Source organism: Daphnia pulicaria, chromosome 1, assembly GCF_021234035.1.
Source record: "Daphnia pulicaria isolate SC F1-1A chromosome 1, SC_F0-13Bv2, whole genome shotgun sequence".
In the NCBI taxonomy this organism is placed as follows: domain Eukaryota; kingdom Metazoa; phylum Arthropoda; class Branchiopoda; order Diplostraca; family Daphniidae; genus Daphnia; species Daphnia pulicaria.
Window position 1 is genome coordinate 18,998,645 of NC_060913.1, and position 22,617 is coordinate 19,021,261.

Here is a 22,617-nt window from a genome sequence, read left to right on the forward strand (position 1 = left end):
CTAGAGCATTAAATTATGGTTCTGCACTGCGCATCCAAGTAAAATTAAATTAGTGTTGGCAGAATACTCTTTTGCTTTTGCTTATGCTTTTGCTTTTGCAATGTCAATTCAAATAATCAAATTTCAAATGCTATAAAAATAAAGTTTTGAGACATTTGGCAACATGGTGGCAACAAGTCTTTGTTTGGGAGTTTGGGAATTTACTCATTTAGGATCTTTTTCTTTTTGCATTTTTTTTTTCTACAGGCTGACTAAACTTATAACATTAGTTATAAACTGTATTGAAGTTCAAGTATATACCGAAGTTCGCTATTTATTGAATTCTTCCAATCTTTCTGATGGTGAAATTCATTCCCTGCCCCATTTTTTAGAATGATTTATTCAAAGGCACTGCGAATTTTTAGTTTTTCACTGCTTGTATCTACATGCGTTGTCTCTGACGACGACGGTTCCAGTGAAGGTAGGCCTGTGTATCAATATTCTATATTTTTGTGAATTGTCTGTTATTTAAATCGGTAATATGTAACAACTGTTGATTCATTGATTTCAGATTTAGTTTTTTCAAGCTCTTTACTGGAAAGTATGCCAAGTTTTCCAATGGGTATGTTTGAAGATGATGAAGAAAATAGCCTCCCCATATCTGGAAATGGAACATTTGGTATACCTAACTTAAACAAGCATCATCCTAAATATCAATGCCATTCCTGTGAACAGCCAGACTGTTCAGAAGAAACCATTTGCAATAATGCCTACCAGGTCTCATTATTGTACTTTAATTCTGTGTAAAATTTATTTACTAATTTTTATCCATTAATGATTAGTGTTGGAAATCTCGTGTTCGAGATATTTCTGGGGTTGAATCAGTTTCTAAGGGTTGTACTACAAATGCAGAACAAGTTGTACTTTATTGCAATACTTTGTCATTTGATGGAAATGGAGAAATTCAACAGGAAAGCAGCTCTTATGCCATAGAATGTTGTGAAGGAAATTTTTGTAACAATGGCACTTTTCCCATGCTCCCTACCACTCAATATTCAGGTAAATAGAAAGGCTACAATGTGGTTCTAAATCCATATTTATTGCTTAATTTGGCTACATCATTTTTTGTCCCCCCCCCCCCTCCCTTCTTTTGCAGACAACTCAGAAGATGAAGAATACTATGCAACTGTTTTACGCTTAATGCTAGCTATTCTGTGCCCTGTTGTGATTTTGGGCATCGTTCTGGCTGTAATTCTATTAATGATGCGGCATTGGCACAGACGCCGAATGGCTCGGCTCACCACTATGGAAGGTTCGCAAGATCCTGATTACACTTACAGGGATGAGTTACGAGTGACAGCTGCTGGAGACAGTACTTTAAGGGTATTTAAAATTATTATCATTTCTTTCTATATATCTTAACATCAAATTTTGAAAAATAGGAAGTTTTCGAGCATTCCGTTACATCTGGAAGTGGCTCTGGAATGCCTCTACTTATTCAGAGAACTTTGGCCAAACAGGTATTCCATGCCGTTTTCTACGTTCTTGATGGAGATTAAAATTTTTCTTGTCCAAATTTACAGATTACTCTAGGCGAATGTATCGGAAAAGGACGTTATGGAGAGGTTTGGAGAGGATTGTGGCATGGAGAAAGCGTTGCTGTTAAAATTTTCTTTTCTAGAGATGAAGCATCATGGACAAGAGAAACAGAGATTTACAGGTATTCGTCAAATTATCTTTTTAGTTCCAAATTAATTTAAATAATACATTTTATTCCACATAGTACAATGTTGTTTCGCCATGAGAATATTTTGGGATACATTGGATCTGACATGACGTCTCGTAATTCTATTACGCAATTGTGGCTCGTTACCCATTATCATCCCTTAGGTTCTCTCTATGACCATCTGAACCGCCATTCGCTTAACCATGTCCAACTGTTGCATTTATCTATATCGGCTATCAGTGGCATTCTCCATCTTCACACTGAGATTTTTGGAACCCAGGTACCAAATTCATCTCTGTTGTTCCTTCTTCACTTTGAATATTTAATGCGATCTAGCTATGTTTTTTTTATTATTATTATTATTATTATTTTCTTGTGGTAGCACATTCGTTTGTTCAATTTTATATTTATTTAGGGTAAACCTGCAATTGCTCATCGAGACATTAAAACGAAAAATATTCTGGTCAGATCGAATGGAATGTGCGTTATAGCGGATTTTGGTTTGGCAGTTACTCACACTCAAACAACTGGTGAAATGAATGTTGCCAACAATCCTCGTGTGGGCACTAAACGCTATATGAGCCCTGAAGTGTTGGATCAAACGTAATTACCTATTAATTTTTCGCATGGTATATGGAAACATTTTTAACTTTTTTCCTTTCTCTGTTTTTCAAAACAGAATCAATATGAGTATTTTTGAATCTTTTCGACGGGTGGACATGTATGCTTTTGGTGCGTCTTCGTTAACATTTTTAGAATTCTTTTATTATTTTGTCTATATTTTTTATTGTGTTTTCATAGGTCTTGTTCTGTGGGAAATGTGCCGACGTACCGTGTCGTCAGGATTTGTTGAGGAATACCGGCCTCCCTTTTTTGATATGGTGCCGTCAGATCCGAGTTTTGAAGATATGCGTAAAGTGGTTTGCATTGACCAGTATCGACCAGTTATTCCTATGCATTGGGAATCAGATCCAGTAAATATGTGTTTTTCAACACCTTCATACTCTACCTTTTTATACTCTATTAGATCGACTCATACTGTGAGTGGTTACGCTAACTATGTTCTTATCCATTATTTCTGTAGATTCTGTCGGGCATTTGGCACTTAATGAAAGAATGCTGGCACCAAAATCCCAACGTCCGACTCCCCGCACTTCGATTAAAGAAATCTCTGTTGAAACTAGCTATGCAGGATCCATCTCTGAATTTTAGACTTGATTTTTGACAAGCCAAAAGTGGTTGGAGTGGCATGAATTTCAATGAATCTCTCCAAGCAGTTATCAAAATCATGTCTCAAAAATAGGTATCCAGTCTGTCTGTTATTTTTGTTACGCTTTTCTGCTACTATTGGCAGATTCTTAATATAAAAACGTCGCATCAAGAACCGGACGAGGGTCGTGACAGCCTGATTTTGCATACGGGCAAAAAATGCAAGTGCCATTAAAGGGTTGTATTTGCCTTGCTCATTGAAAGTAATATTTTGTGTGTTGTTGACTATTGTGTGCCATAAGTGACATTGTTAGAGCGAGAATTCATCGACGTGTTTTACGCGCTAAACGATTGATTATCCTTATTGTATCGAAATCGAATTCCTTATTACTAAAATTATTGCTTACTGAAAGTTTTTCATTTTTTTCCATCGTACCTATAACTATGACCCGAAAAGAAATTCTGTTGACAATAGAAGGCATGTAGGTAGGGTCAATTATGAAATTTATTGTATCGTCCTTTCATGAAATTTTGTTTAGTTTACATTTTTTGATGAGTCTGACGTAATCTCGTTGAAAATATATCCGATTTTTTATGCAAAATTGTTTATAAAATGAAAAAAATCACTGAATAAGTGCGGCGGCCCAAAAAGATTGTGGATCACATCACCCAACCCCCAAAAATGCATGGTTTTTAACTAATTCGCTGACGTTACCTTATTACGTTGATCTTAAAACCGGAGTAAACTTTCAAATTAGTTTGTCTAGCGAACTTAAAAATTATTTTGTACTTCCAGCTACATTGAATTAAGCAAAAAAAAATTATTTTATTTTCACTAATTCTAAATAGGGAGGGGATTTCAGTTATTTTATGTAGGCCTAGTCGTATATCTGAATCTGACTGAATTAGCTAACAAATTCCAAAAAATATGGAATCTTCCTAAAATCCTACCTTACGGAATATTTTTTGTTGTTTCTTCAAAAGTGGAAAATTGATGTTTAATGAAAATTTTAATTTATAGCGATGACTGGATATTAATAAAGACACACTAATAAGGATATTTATTTGATTAATGAAAGAAATTTAAATTCTTTCTCATTAGTATTCAACACGCCCGCTAGAGATGAGAGTTCCTACGCGAGTTTATAGATGTTGGTTGTATAAAAAAACGAACTAGAAACTTCTGAAGATCGCCAACACTTTTTTATGAGATTTTAAAAGAGACTATAATTTTAAGATCCCAATTCATAATTATTATGAGACGGATTTTCCACTGTCTATTGAGTGGCTCATCTCCATGTCTCTGTTTCTCCTGTCCCTCTGGCGGCCATACTCCGACATACGTGGAGTGCTGTTTATTAGTTCTTGTCGGCTGAGACAGTAGAGTGTGGAAATCGTTTATTCTCCAATGGAGTTTGTCTTAATTTTCTACCGTTTATCTTCCCCTCAGGTAAATTAAACACGTATCTATTAGATTGTCATACCTTGGCGTAATCCCCGTTGAACAGCAGCAACTGATTGGGTTTATAAATATCTGTATTGGGCGTTAGTTTCGACTTTCACTCGGGTCTCGGGAAAGTATAATTTCGGCTGCTATGGTCTTGCAAAATCAATTTTTGTTTCTGCCTTTGTTGAATTAGGCCCAAATAATGCTGAATTAGGCCCAAATAATGCAAAACATCCATATTTTGGCAAAGGCACTAGCATTGTTCCAAAGATACGCGATTGACATGTACTGTCAAGTAAAAAATATTAGTTTTGGAATGATCTGTATTTAATCAATATACGCGAAAAGCGAACAACTCAGCATTAGACATCTGAATTCAGCTTAACATACTGCTGTTTAATGGGATTGTTTATTGTTTTACTCCTTAAATAATGAAGAAAACCCTTATGCTCATTTTCTGTTAGTCTATCAATAGTTACTTTAATTTTGTCAACAGTCAAACTCTAGAACTACACAGATGCTTCCACCATATGTTTTCATTTTCACATAGTAATTAATTAAGTATAGACAAGTTCGGGATGCTGAGTTGCACAACCGCAAAATTAGGATCGTGCGCCAACGAGTTTTTGTAACGTTGTGGGGATAGTAGAAAGCGGGTTTTTTATTATTTAAGCATAGAATTACTTATCTAATCTTAGAAATGTTCAGGATTATCGTTGTTTAGAACATTCTGCTTTTTATAGAGTAATTTGAAATGTATAATTCAGCTTAGTTTACCCATTAAAATTAAAGAAAGTCCAAGCCTGGGATGCTGTTTAGTCTTTTCTTGTGTGTTTGAGCTTGTCACTTGTCAGCAGATCTGTCAAAAAACACAAGAAAAGACTAAACAGCATCCCAGGCTTGGACTTTCTTTAATTTTAATGGGTAAACTAAGCTGAATTATACATTTCAAATTACTCTATAAAAAGCAGAATGTTCTAAACAACGATAATCCTGAACATTTCTAAGATTAGATAAGTAATTCTATGCTTAAATAATAAAAAAACCCGCTTTCTACTATCCCCACAACGTTACAAAAACTCGTTGGCGCACGATCCTAATTTTGCGGTTGTGCAACTCAGCATCCCGAACTTGTCTATTTTATACAAGTTCCAATTGTTTTGAGAACAATATTTTCTAATATCTGTATATATATATTGAAGTGGTTCATTTATAACTTCATGTGTATATATTAAATAATTAAATGATTCTGCATAATATTTCAACAATTAGTGATGAATTATTTCAGTTATAATGTACATTGAGGAACGTTAGAGATTTGCACGTTACTTTGATGTATGCGATTATTGACATTTAGCTGATTTCAAGGCTCAGCTATTCATTTCTTCTTCCTGTACTTTGCCAAGTAGTAATTACGAAACGCCAAATTAAATTACTGCAGTAGGTTGATGAGAAATCGGGTACAGCAGTTTTGTTGGTATGTTTCTTGTCAAGTACGTATCGATATCAATCTGGAGCTTTATTGTTGAAATTCATTGGCATTGTGGAAACAAGATAGACGTCGCTAAACCGTAATCATTTACTGGATGTAATTGATATCATCTTCTAATTATAACCATAAAATTTTTTTTTTTTTTTAATCACTCCCCTTTAGCTTCAATAGGTTGTTTCCCGAGGTCCAGTTAAAACGGAGATTAACCGTTTAAAATAGCCTCAACTCTCCTTTCCTGTACATTTTTCGCTCATGGATTTAATTCCATTATATGTTGAGTTCTAATTTATCAGTCAACCAATTGGAACCAGAATGTTGACGCTGTAAGGATTTTCGTCAAAACCTTTGAAGTTTATCCGAGTCTTAAAGTAATCTTCTTTAAATTGTCTTATACATTGTTCAAACGATGCTCTAAGAACACTTGAATTAGGAATCGCTCACATCCCATTGGTTTTCTTACCACAGTAACTGTTTTGCATTCCAAGATGCTGAAGAAGTTATTGGTAGCATCATTTCTGGTTAAGTTACACTGGTTTTATTTAAGGGTCTAGAAACAATTTGAGCCTGTACAGCGTCTTACCGAATCGAAGCTGCTAGTGCTTGTTATCAGATACTTGCAGCACAGAATTAAAGTTATTAATTCGGGATCTTGTCTCGGTAATTGTTACGCATAGCATTCTTCATTTTTATTTCATGAGACAGTCGTGATCTATAGTACATCTGACGTGCCCTTAATTAAATTTTGTTTCCTCGAGCCCACGCCTACCCGTTGTACATACGCAATTTATTGATCGGTTTCTTTTTGCTCTGCATTGCACCGACGCCATTACCCTTTGTATACACACACAACATTTTTATACGCCTTTTTTCGGGTAGTTTCCCTCCGTAGTTACGATATTGCAATTTTTGTATCTAGAGATTAGTTCTAAATAATAGGGAATCTATCGATGCCATGTTTCAGGATAATTTTGAGTCGTCATCAACCTGTTAACGGGTATTACATACCGTACTAATACAGTAAATGTATTTTGTTTTTATACACTTGTGGTGCGGATACTATTTTTGATCACCGTTATTATGTGTCAGCTATAATTTATATAATATATAAACAAGTGCTAAATCTCTAATTTCATAAAGAATTAGTTTATTTAAGAAAATTAAATTACAGATTTTTTTATTTGTATTCAGACTGTTTTTGTGGAACTAATTTTGATTACACCATTGAATCAATACTATGTGATTGGTCGAGAAGGGGCAATGCTAGCTCGTTGGGTACTCGGTAATAATCATGAGGGTCTTTGATCCAAAAATTGGTGCTAGGTTAAATCATAATTTTTTTAAAGCCGCAAATACCACTTGTTATTGCTTAATATATAATATGTAGTACCAGTATCGTACAAATTATAATTTTAATGTTTCTTTCACTGTTAAAATTAAAATAGAAATCTTTAATCTTTCCATCTCTCATCGAATAATACATATATATATATATATTTTTTTCATTGCAGTAAATTGTTTTTCATGACAGCTGCGTCGCCTTCTAGAGAAATTCAGTGCACATCACCGATTATACCTTTCAAGTTTAAAGTGTATCGATTTATTAATTGGCACTTCGTTTCCAAAAGCAGAATCGTAGATCAGGTGTAACATTATTCCCAAAGTTGAGCTTCTTTCTGGCATTGGCATTTCTTCGGATCTTTCATTACGAGGGTAAGTCGTCGTTGTTTTTCAATTCCTGATTCTTTCATAACGTGATTACGATAAGTTACACACAGAGTCGAAATGTCGGTTGTCTTTCCAATATTGCCGCCCATTGTGCTCCTCCTCCACTATGTCTTTGTCCAATGCCTTCCATGTGATTTCAATGTGTAACGCTGTCTGTGTATACATTTCTGTGTGTTTATGATGTTCGGTAATTTGTGACCCGGTTCGAGGACCTTGAGGGTTCAACAATAATGTATTGTTCTGCATCCGGATACAAGTTCAGTAACTTGCGTTAAATAAGTGGAAATGCTGGAAATGTTTGATTGCTTTCCAACGTGAATAACGCAATTGTCTCGTGTAAAAGAGTGGCATTTTAACCTTAACCCTGAACGATTGCGCCGAGTGATGTGTGCCAGTGAATCACGGAAGAAAAAGCCGTCCATCAAAATACATAAACTGAAGAAAAACAACAAGCCGGTAAGTTTTCTAATTGACTTTAATGCTATTCAATTTGTTTTGTTTTATTTTGTTTTGTTTTTGTTTTGTGTTTTGAAATTTCGCGTGTAGATAGGAGATGCTATTCACGGTGATATTCTTCCCCAAAGTTAGACTTGGTAGTATTTGTCCAGTAATTATCACAACTTTGCGCCAAGTTCACGTTATTAGAAGCGAGCGAGCCAAGTGAGACCTTTATTCAGGAAAACAATGCTTGTTTGCAATGCTCGGCTTAGTTGGCACTGCGGAATCGTCGGTGCAGTTGGTGCTGTCTTACGAAAAATAACAGAAACTTGAGAAAGATTTTTTTATTTGATTTTTGCGTCGCTGAGCTGTCAGCTTGTCGCGTTGCGTCGATTCCCGACGTGCTGCGCCGCGTGCCTGCATTGTGGCCGGGCAGTCCCGCAGAAGCCAAGGCGAACAATTCTTCAAAGAAAAGAAGAAGCAAAAAAAAAAACGGACTGAATCGTTAGTCTGCGGTTTGCGGCCGCAAACTGCTGACGGCGCTATCGATTTCTCACGCCGAGACTGCGACGTTCACAATGTTGTGTTTCTCTCCTCTTTTCTCCGTTTGGTCGAGATGGGGCCTACGCCAGTCGATAGGTGCCGCCTTATGCTCTTTTTCGCCTTGTCCATTTCTATTCTGCCTTCGTTCCTCTTAAAGAGTTTTTTTTTTCTCTCTCTCTCCATTTCTTAAATCCACTGTCAATGACTTAGCCGGGGGCTGGTTAATTTGTTGTTGCTATAAATCAATTACGTGAACTGCTCGGGCGATCACCGCAGTGATCGCTTTGGCTCTTTTGCAGGCCAACCGCGTTTGAGACATCCACCAAAGGGGTTAACGTCGGTCGAGCAGACAAAGACTGGCAAATTGTTTTCGATAAGTGATATCGATTGTGGATGTGCGACGGAGGGAGGCTGTGCTGCGCAACGTCTTAACTTGAACTTGTTTGATCTGCGGCGTGCGACCTGTTTAATGGACTTGTTGAAACTGTCGCCCAAGGTGTTTGCCTTTTCAGTTTTCCAATTAAAAATCATAATCGACGCGGTAGGGATAGGATGATGCATCGATGCTGCTTGGCTATTCATGAATCATGATCCTCGCCGACGTTTCTCCTCAATGGCTTTGACAATCTATTAAGATTTGGCAGACACAATCGCTAGCAGGGTTTGCTCGTCGTTTCACTCTCCGCCATCATTTGGCGAGGAAGGGGAGGGGGTCCAATGTTTGACGTAGGCGTAGAAGGATGGGAGAGGAGAGCGTCGTCATCGACAGCGTGGAGCTCGATTGGAGAGACGCCTTGAGCAACGTCGATATGACCCGGTTCTGCAGTGTTGTCAGAGCCGCTATATATATGACGAGTGGCAGCAGCACAGACGCGAAAATCGATTCACCACCTTGGAGTGTGTATGTGTGTGTGTGTGCGCGCTTCTACCTCATCCGGCTGTTGACTCTGCGGAGAGGAGAATCAAGAGGGAAGAATACGAGGTATGAGAAAAGGAGATAGAATCAAAAAGGGGTAAAGAATGGCGACTGAAAGAGAAAGAAATTAAAAAGCGCACTAGAGGAATGATCCGATTTCGCTTCTTTCTCTCTTTAGTCTTGCTGCTATCGGGGTACTGGTCGATTGATGTACGCCTTCGAGTGGCCAGTCAGAATACCACGCCAGTCAGCGCAGGCGTCCCCGAGTTTCTGACTTCATTCAGTCGTCATTTTTTTTTTTTTTTTCTTCAAATCGACATTTTTTGCTTTTCAATCACAAAAATTGTTTCATGTTGATTTTTTATTTTTGTTGCTGTCGTAGTGCGCTTCCCTATTCTGGATTTGCTGGCTTCTGCTTATTTTTATTATGATTTTTGTTTCCCTTGTGTGCGCCGAGATGGATGCCAACCGTGAGCTGATTAAGATTGAAGAGGTAGAAAGCTAGCGATAATCGATGGATTATCAAGCGTACTGTTGAGAGAGAGAGAGAGGCCTGCTCCATCCGTCATGCTCGTCGAGTCCATCGGACGGGGGATCTCTTTCCGGACTGCAGCCATCCGAAAACTGTCGATGGCCCAAATGGATGCGCTCTAGACTCTCCATCCCGTCTTCGTTTGAGTCGTGTCTCTACTGCACCATTTTGTCAAAATCTCATTCACGGTCCCCCCCCCCCCCCACCACTCTATTGTTATTGGGACTAAAGGCAAAAGGTCTTGGTTCTCTCTTCATCAGACTCTTTTTTTTTTCCCTCCCCAATTCTTCTCCCGACGTCTCCCGACGTCTCCCCCGCGCTTTGGCGGGAACCTCCCCTCGGTATCAACATTCATCTGCCCGCCTTTCGAGAGGTGGGCCGTTCAACAGCGCGCAGACGGACAATCTATCGGCGGGCTACTGCCACCGCCGCCCTTGTATCACAGTGTGTCAGTGTTGCGGTGGCACAGAGCCCTTCGCACGTGTATCTCTTCCTCATTGGCGGTGGTGTCCCCCTCCCCTCCCCCCACAACCAGTTGCCATTGTACGCTCAACATTTTTCTCCCGTCTTTATTAAGTTCGCTTCGCACGACGCTCGCGGTATTTCGTCCACCTCTTGGGATCCACTGAATTTCGGTCAGTTTTTTTTCCTTTTTTCCTTTTTTTAGTTTTTTTTCCTTTCACACACATCTGGCACAAAATCCAACTCTTTTCTTTATCTTTTTTTCTGCCAAGAGATCGATATGAACGTCGTCTTGGCTTTGCTACTCTGCCGAGAGTTGTAGTATTTGCTGACGTCTATCCCCCAAAACTATTGATTGAGTCGCGTTCCGTATCTACTTAGAGTATTCGATGGCTAGGCGGGAGAAGAAAGAACAAAACAAGAACCAACGTCATAGAATCAGCAGCACTTGCCGTGACTGCACCTCAACCGATTTACACCGGAATATCGAGGATCGGTCCGCTTAGTTGGTATTCCATAACAACTTGTTGTGATTGAGTTGAAAAGAAAACAAGAAAGGTTTTTTTTTTATTTCCCCTGATTTTTTCCTTGTTTGGCAGACAGACAGAGCTAACGGGTTTGATGCTGGCCACGGTCCTACCCACTATTCTTTGGTCCCATATTTTGCCACCCTGTTTGAATTTGTCGTTGGTGTTTCCCTTGAAGATTTTTCTTTTCCCCTTTTTCTCCTTTGTACCACTTGTTCTTTCGAACCGCTCGATACATATGACGATGGCAGCAGGCAGACAAGCCTGCCCGCCTGCCTGCCTGCCTTCCTTCCTTCCTTCCTCCTACTCTTCCTCCTCCTCCCGTGTGCTGCTGCTGCAGAGCTGTTGTGTCTGTGTAGGTCCGTGATTTTCTCTCGGTACATTGCAGATGCAACCAGAGAGAGAGAGAGAGAGAGAGAGAGAGTTGCTCGAGCCGAGCTGAGCTGAGCTGAGCTTCTCTCTGGCTTTGCTCTAAGCGCAAACGTCGGCAAATCAATAATAGAGAGCGGCGCCGTGCTCCTGCCTGTCTTCGTGTGTGCATCACTGTGTAATGGTCCTCCTATTCGAAATGCGGCACGCTTTATTCTACATACACACTCTCCGTCATCTAGGGGAGACGGGGAGGGAGGGGGGTTTTGTTATATCTCGCCAGCGGGAGGGATATGCATATACTCAAGTGATCTGTCGGAGGAGTCTAAAGAGCACAGAGAGCACAGAGAGAGAGAGAAGAGAGAGAAGGAAGGACGAGTTGGGCACATCCCTGAGAGACGTAATTGGATTCTAGACAGCCGTGCACATGCAAAGGTTCTTACGAATGCCGTAAGTAATACACGTAGAACAAGAGCTCAAAGTGAAAACAACTTTATGGCAGTAGCAGCCGGCCAGCCAGCAAGCAAGCCAGCAGCAGCACACGTCCAATAACTTTTGGGCGCCAAAAACGCCAAATCACTCGCCCACATTTCAAAGCCCCCCTAGCTCCTCTGCAACATTGTCGTTGCTTTTATACTCTCGCCCCCGTCGTCTAATGAATGCCGTGTCACGACCCAGTTTACCAGCCCAGCTCACTTGTCAAAGTCAGGCACACACGCGTTTAGCTAAACAAAGGTATTATCAAAAGTTTCCCAGAGTTTTTTTCTTTTTTTTTTTCGGCTTTCCTTTAGACATAAAATGAATCTTTTGTCGGGTACTTTTTTTCTCCAATCCTTTCGTCTGTGTCGCCGTATTATTATGCTTCATTTATGATTAGAACGTGCGTTTGAGTTCGACGTGAACAAGCCATCCTGAGCCCAAAGTAATAGTTTTCAAGTGTTGTATACGGTGTGTAGTTGTGTAGTTGTTGGAGATGATGAGAATCATTATTGAGCTCATTCGGCCCTCTTTTTTCTCTCTCTCTCTCTCTCTCTCGTCGGTGTTTGTGTCGCTAATTTGATTGTCTGGCATCAGTCGTATATTTCGAGACGCTCATTTGTTGGGCCCAATCGATGTGTCCGTGTCAGACATTGTCTTGGCGATCCCCGTGACTGCTAGCTTCGAGATGAATAATTGATCCTTTGTCGACTCGACACAGAGACATTTCGGACATAAGAAGAGAGAGAAGAAAAAAAGTTGGGGTCGTGATTACATCATTGTCTTTTGCTGAGCTCATTTAGCCTTCTGCTTTTTTCCCCCATTCTCCTCACGACGCAATCGAGTGTACACAACAAGGTTGTCAATGAGCACAAGATTCTCAGTATAGCCAGGCGTGCTGGACAACTTCTTCAACCCGTATCCTTTTCTTTTCTGTGAATGCTTTGTTTGACCAAGTTCTTTCTTTTTTCTTTTTTTTTTTCCGTTTCTTTCCTTTTTTAGCTTGGGAATTATTCGCGTCTCGTGTCGCAATCATTTACCATGATTTTTTTTACGTGATTTTCAAGCGACGTCGACATTGATATTAGCGCACAGTCGTAGCCTTTTTTAATGACGAGGTGAGCACTTCAAGGAAGGAAACGTGAGACTTGCTACTAATCAGACCTCTTTTATTTTTCAAGTCCGTTTTTCTTTTCCCCCTCGCATGGAGAGAAAATCAAATGGATTTTTTTATTATTATTATTTTTCCTGGCGTTGCCATGCAAAAACATAATTCACCTCGTCGTTGTTACAGAGTTGCAGTATGGCGCTCAGACACGATCCGATTCTTCATTTTCCCCTTTTTTGTTTCTTTTCTTTTTCTTTTTGATTTGAAATGTTTCCAATTCTTGTTTTTTGGGGTTGAATCAACTTGGCGTAGTGGTGGATTGTCAATCAGAGTCCATGTCCAGACATTCGATGTTCCCATCGCGACGGAAAGACGGGGAGGTTATACCATCTGTCGCCTGTCGGCCATTTTCCCATTATAACGATTCGATCTGAAGATATTGCGTCGTCCTTGTCGCCAAATACCGTCTGTTCCAGGAGTGACGCACACCCAATCAATGGCCGATCGAATTCGTCCATCTGTTGTCCCTCTATGTTTCTTTTCCTTTTTTTTCTTCTTTTTATCGCGGTGAGAACGGACAAGAAGATTGACTATGAAAGAGTCTATCGGGTCCGTGTGAATTATTTCCAACATCTACATAGGCTTGTCATTCTTTCCGTCCATTGGAAAACCATCGCCCGGTGCAGATTGTCCGCCCAATAACTCTTTTGTCTTCTTGTTTCTTTATTGGTTGCCAATGTCCTTTTTTTGTTTTTGCTTTTGTGTGCTTGGGTCGACGTTCCGTCACGATTTTGCGATCCATCTCGTGACCCACCCGTTGCGCGTTGGAAAGCTGTTTGGCTCCCTGGACACCTATCTAACACCCCACGTCACAGTCCCAGTGCGTCGCCGTCTTGCTGTGTGCCTGGTCTGACTGGCGTGGTCCGTTGCCAGGGCGACGACATCGTTGGGTGCTCTCCCCCTCCCCTCAGTATTCCGTCAGTTGAGCTCTTGAATCATACGTGGCCGCTCTGTTGTGATCGTCTCTGCATTAAACAGCCGCAGAATTCGTCTTTTTTCGTTTTTCAGTTTCTTTCTGGGTTGTTGTTGGTGCACTGTCGTTTGTTTTCAGGTGATTTATTTGCGATTGGCTGGGGCTCAGTTTTCTTGTCTTGTTAGTCGCAACTTCGTTAGAATCTAAACACACAGACACAGAGAGGACGGACGACAGACCCAAGTCGTTGAAAACATTCCGGTCAAGTGAGAGCCGAGTGTCCGACTTGTTATCTCGACTGATTTTACCCGGCCGGTTGGTTTTTTGAGAAAAAAAAAGGAGCTCGGGCCTTGGGCGAATTTTGCAGTGTGCACACAAGTGGTCTCATAGACAAACAGCGCGTCGAGACTGGGGGGGCTTTAATTGGAAACGAGCTCCACATCTCGCCCATTCAGTCCACGTTGTTGACAGTGCCAGTTTCTCTCGTTATTTCTCCTTTCTTTTTTTATTTTGTATTTCCTACTCGAGTTCAGTTTGACTGTGCTGACATGTGTCGACATCGTCCGTTGCGCTTCCCGTTTCTGTGTCTGTGTGTCACGGACCTTCTTTTGTTTTATCTCATCAGCAACGATAACTGCATCACTGATAGGCTACGTGCAGAGTCCCCCCACTATCGATTATTAGTTGTATAGGCATAGATAACAACAATAGTGTTAATTTGTATGTAACATTGTCTCTTTCTCTTTTTTCGGGGGTGGTACCGAATTCCAGATCTCGCAGCCCTCGACAGCTGACTATTCCGCCTAAGTTGAAAGGAAACAAGGGAATTATTGCCGGTGGCCAAGTCGGACGGGAAACGGGGTGATCCGGCGAGTTGACTGCAAGAAAACATCGCGGCCGGAGCCAAAAGAAGAAGAAGAAGAAACAGAAACATCATGGGCTGTTTTGGCAGTAAGCAAAAGATCTCCAAAGTGGACTTGGAGTATCTCAAGAAGCACACTCGCTACGACGAGGCAACCATCAAAGAGTGGTTCAAAGGTTTTCGGGTTAGTAGTTCTCGTTCTTTTTGTCTTTTCTCTCTCTTTCTTTTTTTAAATTATTATTATTTGATTCCCTCGCTCTTATGCATGCCCGTTGGTTGCCAACAACTTTAACTCTCAACATTTCTACTTGCTACACAATAATTGCCCGTCTTATTGCACCTTAGAACCCCTCCAACCGTCTTTGGTGATTGTGGGTCGGGTCTAATCTTCTTGTGCTTCACTATCTGTCCAACCTTTAGTCGTAATCCTTCCCTGAAAATAATGGGGCCTATGACGGGATCGTTGCTGGATGAGAAATCATTGTCGGCGAAAGCAGTTTGGCAATTCTTCCTTCTTCGCAGTGCATAAGAGAGTAAAAAAAAGGCGTCGTCGAGTTTCTCTAGTCTCTTCATCTGCATTAAGAATGATGTGCAACAGCAGCAGCAGCAACAGCAGCATGGTTCCGTTTCATCTGCCCTTCTCTCTGCTCCTGGTCGCCCGTTTTCAGGGCCTGTATTGATTGGCGGCCGGAGGAGCTGGTTCCCCCCGCTGCTGGCACATCCAGCCAGCGGGTGTCGGTGCCAGTGAATGTGAATATAAGCGAGTTAGACGACTCCCAAGTCTTGAAAAGCAAACGGTGCGCCAGAGTCCGTCGATCCTTCTCTAAGCGACAAACTCTCATATCATGTCTCTCTATGACTATGAATGATGTCCGTCTCCATTTACTCCCCGATGGAAAGCTTTGCCTTCTTTGTGTGTCTGTGTGTGCACATATGAAGTGATCTGCCTCCTCTCCGCCAAAGAGGACTAGGTCATATTCCTCTTTGCAAACAAATCTAGTCTCCAGCTTGTCTTTTATATAATCCCTTCCATTGTCCTCGTGAATGTTGCTGGTGGTTGCGGCCCTATGTCTCTTCTCATCTCCACTTTCTATCTCTTTCGTCCTCTCGGCCGGCTTGTTAACAGTTGTTGGCCTCTTCCTACTCCTCCTCTGAGCTTATTCCTATGTTTTCTCTTAAGTAGACAAGGAGAGAGACTGGCTGGGCTGGGCTCCCTCTTATTTTCCTGATCTCATCTCTGTGTTTTCTTTCTTATTGATCATTTTCCAGCAAGACTGTCCGAGTGGACGCTTAACGCCGGCCAAATTCGTCGACATGTACAAAATGTTTTTCCCCAACGGCAACGCCGAAGAATTCTGCGACCACGTCTTTAGAACGTTCGATCGAGACAAGAACGGATTCATCGATTTCAAAGTGAGTGTTTCATTTTAAATTCCAACTCCTCTTTTTCTTTTGGCAGCAAACTCTGTCCCCGTTTTAATATCTGTCAACACCAGTGCGGGATCGGAGGTCGATCGCTCATGTCGTTGGAGAATTGCAGAGTTGCGGCATTGTTACGTTGACTCAATCGATAATTCTTTCAACTTGGATTTTTCTTTTCAAGTGGATGGAACATTTGTCTCTAGCGAGATCTACTGTGTTGCCCATGGGGATAAAAACAACTCAATACTAAACATTGGTCTGAATTAAAATGTTTCTTCTGTCGTCCATATTGTCCATTTGATTATGCGGCGACGAGCGTCGATTTGGCGTCTTTATTTGTTACCAGTTGCGCAGTTGATCATGCCTATGGGGCATTAAGGGTTCCTTGAGAATACGTTGACTTAAAATTCGGGTTCGAGCGAATGAAGTAGTCATTCCGTTTTATTATTCGTCTTCGTCTTGTGTATGCATCTAAAGACTTTCTTTGTCTGGATTTTCACGTTTTCTTACTTTGTTGTACACTTTCTTCTGCTCAAACAGGAATTCTTGTGTGCGATCGACGTCACGTCGGCAGGGACTCCCAACGAGAAGCTCCAATGGGCGTTTCGCATGTACGACGTCGACGGCAACGGCTCCATCGATTTGCAGGTAACAATCATGCGCACATCACCGGGCGCCGGCCCAGTACAACTTATCATGGCTCCACCTTCGCAATGCCGCAGCCCACTCGCGTTTCTCTTTTATCTTCCCTCGAGATTCGTCGTCTCCTTTACATTTAAAACAATCTGACAAACGTCTAGGTCGTAATACTATACTAGCATCTGCTTATACTGTTCCACTCCTGCTATTCATGTTGAAACAGATGCACTCTCATCATTGAAAGCATTTGGATTTAAAATGATCTTTCCACTCCGCTATTCCAAGTCTTTAGTTTAAGGAGAGGAGTTGTAGACTGTGGGAAACTAGGAAAATATGGCCAAAAGATAGCGCGGTAGATTTCAATTTCATTCTTGTTTGTAATCATTGACTTGTTGCCTGACGTACTTAGGAGATGACAAAGATTGTGCAAGCCATCTACGACATGCTGGGCAATAGTTCGAGCAGCCGGCCTCCCGACACTGCGGAGGAGCGCGCGAAAAGCATTTTCGCTCGGATGGATGAAAACGGCGACGGCAAACTAACGGAAGAAGAATTCCTCAAGGGCTGTCTGCAAGATGAAGAACTCTCGAAAATGCTCTCGCCTGGATTTTAAGCGCATTCCACCCACTCCCCTATCATCCTTGTACCAATCGAAAGCCTCCCGTTTTGTCTCCCAACGCAAATCAGAGAAAAGGGGACGAGGTGACTTCGATCATTTCAAAACATACTTATTCAAACATTTTGATAATCCCTAGTTAAATATGGTGGCGACACATTGGAAATTGACTTTTCTTGGCTGCGCCAAAAAAGAGTGAAACTTGATTTGACAACATTTTTGCACTGGTCACGAGTGAAATTCTCTTGAGTGCGCTTGTGTGTTGAAACCACTTCGATACCGTGCACCGTTTTTTTCTTAAATTATTATTTTGATTTTTTTGCTCTCTCGTCTTTTTTCGCTGACTGCAACCGACTGCAATTTAACCAAGAAACATGATACTGGTTAAATACGAAAAATCACGCACAAGAAAAAGGAAAATTGCGCAGCATTTGAACATGAAGGAAATGGGGGAATTTATCGAAATGAATTCCCACACCACCAGCGGAAAACTGTCACCTCATCTGCCCTCATCTTCTTGTTATCAATCGCGAGAGCCCCCAAGTTTCTTTTCATTACAAAACCTAAATTGTATTTCACTCTTTGCTATTTTTCTTTCATTTTTTTAAATATTCTTTTCATTGCCAATTTTGAAGTGACCCAAAACTATTCGCTAATCAAAGCTTTACCAAGTGGATTTGGTGCATTTGCAATTTGGTTCTTTTTAGACGACCCAGTATCGATTTTTCGCTGGTTGATTTGGCAAAGCCAAACAGCAACCGAATTTCGACCTCTTCATCTAATCGTTTCCATTTGTCCTGTACATACTGCCACATAAAAAATCGCCTCACCTTTTTTTCACGTATTCTCTGGCGAAATTCGCACATATCGTAGTAGTTTCCTGATCGGTTTTTGACAAATGTAGATGTGCGTGTGCTGATTCCCTCTTTCTCTTCGTTCCATTTTATTCTTTTTTTTTTTGCTTGGCCGCAGAATCATCGTTCCTTGGGCGGCGTGCGGTACCAGTCACAGCGTTAGAGAATAAATCACACGTAGCGCAATCGTGCACAAAATAATCTGATGGGCTGGCAATCGTTCGAGACGGGTTATCATTGCTTGTGATTGGGCTTTGTTTCACATGTGCAACTCGCCAATCAATTGAACAGAGAAGGGTTGCCAATAAGAGCCATTAGCTAATAACAAGAGTGTAGTTTGAGCTCATTTTAATAAGCGTAAGTGGTGGCTCTTGAAAAAAATATTCGAAAGTTTGGCGGTCTGACATTTGCATAATTAAACATCTTTTTCACGCATCCGCTTCAATTGCGAATATTTCATAGGAAAAACCCAACACATTAGATTTTATGATTTGACGACTCTGTTGATTTGTGTATTCTGCTGGTCCATTTCATCCGCTTTGAAATAGTTCGTATTTTTTATCTCCCTAATTAGCCTCCACGAATTCTGCGTTCCAATAACTATCGCGAATCGAACGATCAAGTTAGAAAATACTTGATAACAATATGGGTATATAACATTCCGTGCGTCCACAAGTATTTGGGTTCCTCTTTTTCTCTTTCACCAGATGTTTGGATGCGTGAGTGGTTTTTGCTGTTGCTGGCGTTAACCTGTTTCATTTCCTTCTTTTAAAAATCATCAAACCTTCATTTCCTCATATTGACATTCGCCTCGATCCTTCTTTTCCTTTTTGCGCTCTATTCCCCGTTATTATTATCATTATTTTTTATTTATTTATTATTTTTTTATTATTATCCATTTTCGTAGATCATTTCCCGTCTCTTTTTCTAGTTACTACACTGTTATCCACTTTTCTCTCTCTTGTTTTGTCTCCCGACTGATTTCCTTCGCATTCGTTCAACGGACTTTTTTTTTCTTCAACATCAACTTTTCACCTTTGTCAACATGTACTGTACATGCATTCGCTAACACATTGGAAGCCGCTCGTGAGTGTCGGGAAAAAAAACCTATTGTCGTTCTTCCTTTCAAACATTCAATCCTTTTCGAGTATTTCATTTCCCTTTGAATATTCCATTTGTGTCCCGGTGATCACCTCCCCAAATTGTACGTGTGAATACATTTTTTGATCCGAAAAATAAGAAATTGACCCTCTAAACCCGACAACCAACATTTCGACTCGCTTGATCGTACACAGATGAAACTGATTGATATCAAACTGTATGTAATTAATCTGACTGAATTTTCTACTAGAATTTCTGCAACACAGAGACGGTGATCTTGCAGGACCAATTGTTTTTACCTTCCTTGTAATCTAGTCCCTTCGTCATGGGGAAACAGAACAGCAAGCTGAAACCAGAAGTTTTGGAGGATTTGCGTCAAAATACGGAATTCTCTGGTATGATTTTCATTTTCAATCCCTCCATTTTTTCCAAAAGCATTTTTTTATTTCATGAATTGTTTAATGTAATTGTGGCATTTAAAAAACAAAATATAGATGCGGAAATTCAGGAGTGGTACAAAGGATTCTTAAAAGATTGTCCTAGCGGGCACCTTAGCGTTGAAGAATTCAAAAAGATCTATGGCAACTTTTTCCCTTACGGTGACGCATCTAAGGTAACTATTAGACAATATAAATTCGTATGCATAGTTTTCTTATTTAACTTATTTTTTTTTTTTACTATTACTTTAAAGTTCGCTGAACATGTATTCCGAACCTTTGATGCCAACGGTGATGGGACCATTGACTTCCGGGAATTTCTTTGTGCCCTATCGGTCACTTCCCGTGGTAAACTGGAACAAAAGCTGAAATGGGCTTTCTCCATGTACGACCTTGACGGGAACGGATACATCTCACGACAGGAAATGCTTGAAATCGTTACGGTGAGAGTTTTGACATTTTTTTTTTCTATTTCATATTCACTTGCGACGTCTGTGTTCATCATATACCTTTTGAGATATCCAAATTAGGTTAGTTCTCTTATTTGTTTGTTATCATTGGAAGGAAACGGCGTGTTTTATTTTCCAAATGATGTTTATTTTACTGCATCCACTTTGTGGTTTACAAAACATCCTGCTAGCGAATCGGTGCAATGAAATAACCATAAGCATGTGGCTTGCTGTCTTTTAACTTTCCCCAACACGAGATAATGGCCAAGTCGGATTTAAATGACGTAAAGTCGCCCGCGTTCCAAATTCCTGACGTCGTCGTTTCTCTTTATTTTATGTTTTCATTTTCTGTCTTCATTTTATTTTGCATCAATTTCATCGCGAACACATATGGCAATTTGCATTGGAATTGATATGATAATTTTTTATTCAATAGGCAATTTACAAAATGGTGGGTTCTGTGATGAAGATGCCCGAAGATGAATCTACTCCCGAAAAGCGAACCGACAAGATTTTCCGCCAAATGGATAAAAATATGGATGGGAAGCTATCGCTTGAAGAGTTTATCGAAGGAGCCAAAAGTGATCCGTCGATTGTCCGGCTGCTTCAGTGCGATACCCAGGGAGCTGCACAGTAGCAAAAACCCTCCCAAACAGCAGCACACAACGCACGACAATGACATCTCGACAATTTATCGTAAGGGGTAAACACGAGAACAGTTTTAACGTTTAATCTATGTTGAATATGCAAACGTGAACTGCTATTCTCCCTAGGGGGAAAAGCAGAAGTGTTGTGTATAGAATGCTATAGACGTTGAGTCAGCTCTGAATAATATTCGTTCCGTAATGGACTAGAAGACACCAAATACTTAATGAGCGCATTAAGACACGCGCATACTAAAATAGTTACAAGAGGGTCTATTATAAGCATAATTACGGAATCTTTTACTCCTGTATTTACATCCATCCAAACGTTTTCATCTCAAAATAGTGTTAACGATATTTTTGACGTCCTTTCCGTAAACATTTAAAGTTAAAGCGCTGTCATAAAACAAAATTAATTTGATTATTTTTCTCATCTTTTTCAATATATAATTTCTTTTTCTTAACAAAATATTATTTTTTCTTAAATTTAGAGTGAGGAAGGAGTGGGCCAATCAGTTTGTGGCATGTACATCTATCGGCAATATACCCTAAAGAAAACACAATACAAACCCATCCCCCCCCCCCCACATCCCGCCAGATCTCCTCTACTCTTCTCATTGATACCATCTTGAAAATACAGATAAATATGTCACTGAAAACAAATTAGGAGACTGAAATGAAGGTACATTTAATTAAACCCTTTGGAGTGCAAGACTGCGATTAGACAAGTCCGTTTGTCCCTCTGATCATAATTGTGTGTGTTAATTATCTTTACAAAAAAAATTGTTGAGTGAATCTGGAGAAATTGGTGTCCCATGGATGATAACCATTTTGTATAGTTGGCTCTCTTTCATTTTTCAGTTTTTGATGGTATTTTTTTTTTTTTTTAAGTAGAATATTCCATCATCATTACTGTAATATCGTTTGTTGCGACTCGGGCTGGGTACATACTTACCTCATGAAGGTTTCTTTATTCTACTTTATTTTGAGTTCCATTTCAAATTTTTTATTGTCCGTATATTACATAATAATTATCAAAGTTGTATTGCAATCATGGAAATCGTGAAACGTGGCTCTTAAGATAATATGCCAAGCAAGAGTGAACAAACATACTCCAAACAACTCTAGAAAAAGAGAAAAAAAACACGACAGCATTGCACATTCTTTAATAATTACATGAGGTGGTTGGTTTACTTTTTCTCAGGTGCGTGTTTCTCTTTTTTTTTTTTGCTATCTATTCTCTCAATTCTTTTTCAAACTGTGACATGGTGTTTTTGCAACTTGGTATTTGCATTTATTTTATTGGCCATTTTCCGCCTTCTTCAGTGTTTGGGACTCCAACCTTTTGGGGGTGTGGATCCATTTTTCTCACATTCTTGTGGATTTGAGTGCCGTCGTCATAATTCCACCTGAGCAACCCCAGCAAGATGAATGAAAGCTTTAGTTATCAATTGAATATGAGCACCCACTTACTTTCGAGCTGTCGCTTATCTTTACCGTGAAATTCAATGCATGTTTCCTTAAATTACGATTAATATACATATGAAAACAAAAGTATATCATGCACACGTTATTTTGATCCCACTTTGTTAAACAGATAACTTTCGAATGGCAGTATGAGGAGAAACAAACATTAAAGCTTGGGTCCACTCTGTACTTGAACGGAAAAA

At 40.1% G+C, this 22,617-nt stretch overlaps 3 protein-coding genes across 6 annotated transcripts; all 3 read left to right on the forward strand.

Annotated features, from left to right (window-relative positions):
* Positions 1–3,516, forward strand: LOC124320874 (activin receptor type-1-like). Of its 2 annotated transcripts, none has more exons than XM_046783776.1 (12): positions 1–38; positions 372–460; positions 551–756; positions 822–1,038; positions 1,136–1,362; positions 1,422–1,499; positions 1,563–1,699; positions 1,763–1,985; positions 2,121–2,308; positions 2,385–2,437; positions 2,507–2,679; positions 2,790–3,516. In XM_046783776.1, the coding sequence occupies exons 1-12, from the start codon at positions 16–18 to the stop codon at positions 2,928–2,930; spliced, it is 1,755 nt and encodes a 584-aa protein (XP_046639732.1). In that variant the 5' UTR covers positions 1–15; the 3' UTR covers positions 2,931–3,516. The 2 variants fall into 2 exon arrangements, with proteins under 2 accessions (XP_046639732.1, XP_046639733.1); XM_046783777.1 differs by lacking the exon at positions 1–38 and adding an exon at positions 175–292.
* Positions 3,517–4,223: 707 nt separating this feature from the next.
* On the forward strand, positions 4,224–22,504 carry LOC124339644 (neurocalcin homolog). Of its 2 annotated transcripts, none has more exons than XM_046792893.1 (7): positions 4,224–4,364; positions 7,362–7,563; positions 19,668–19,812; positions 19,912–20,030; positions 20,109–20,297; positions 20,740–21,006; positions 21,439–22,504. In XM_046792893.1, exons 3-6 carry the CDS (start codon positions 19,743–19,745, stop codon positions 20,938–20,940), a joined length of 579 nt encoding a protein of 192 aa, XP_046648849.1. In that variant the 5' UTR covers positions 4,224–4,364; positions 7,362–7,563; positions 19,668–19,742; the 3' UTR covers positions 20,941–21,006; positions 21,439–22,504. The 2 variants fall into 2 exon arrangements, with proteins under 2 accessions (XP_046648849.1, XP_046648850.1); XM_046792894.1 differs by having other exon boundaries at positions 20,740–20,999.
* LOC124339670 (neuronal calcium sensor 2-like) lies at positions 10,452–19,552 on the forward strand. Of its 2 annotated transcripts, none has more exons than XM_046792896.1 (5): positions 10,452–10,642; positions 14,695–14,969; positions 16,055–16,198; positions 16,748–16,855; positions 17,256–19,552. In XM_046792896.1, the coding sequence occupies exons 2-5, from the start codon at positions 14,859–14,861 to the stop codon at positions 17,457–17,459; spliced, it is 567 nt and encodes a 188-aa protein (XP_046648852.1). In that variant the 5' UTR covers positions 10,452–10,642; positions 14,695–14,858; the 3' UTR covers positions 17,460–19,552. The 2 variants fall into 2 exon arrangements, with proteins under 2 accessions (XP_046648852.1, XP_046648851.1); XM_046792895.1 differs by lacking the exon at positions 10,452–10,642 and adding an exon at positions 13,848–14,061.
* Positions 22,505–22,617: the final 113 nt, after the last annotated feature.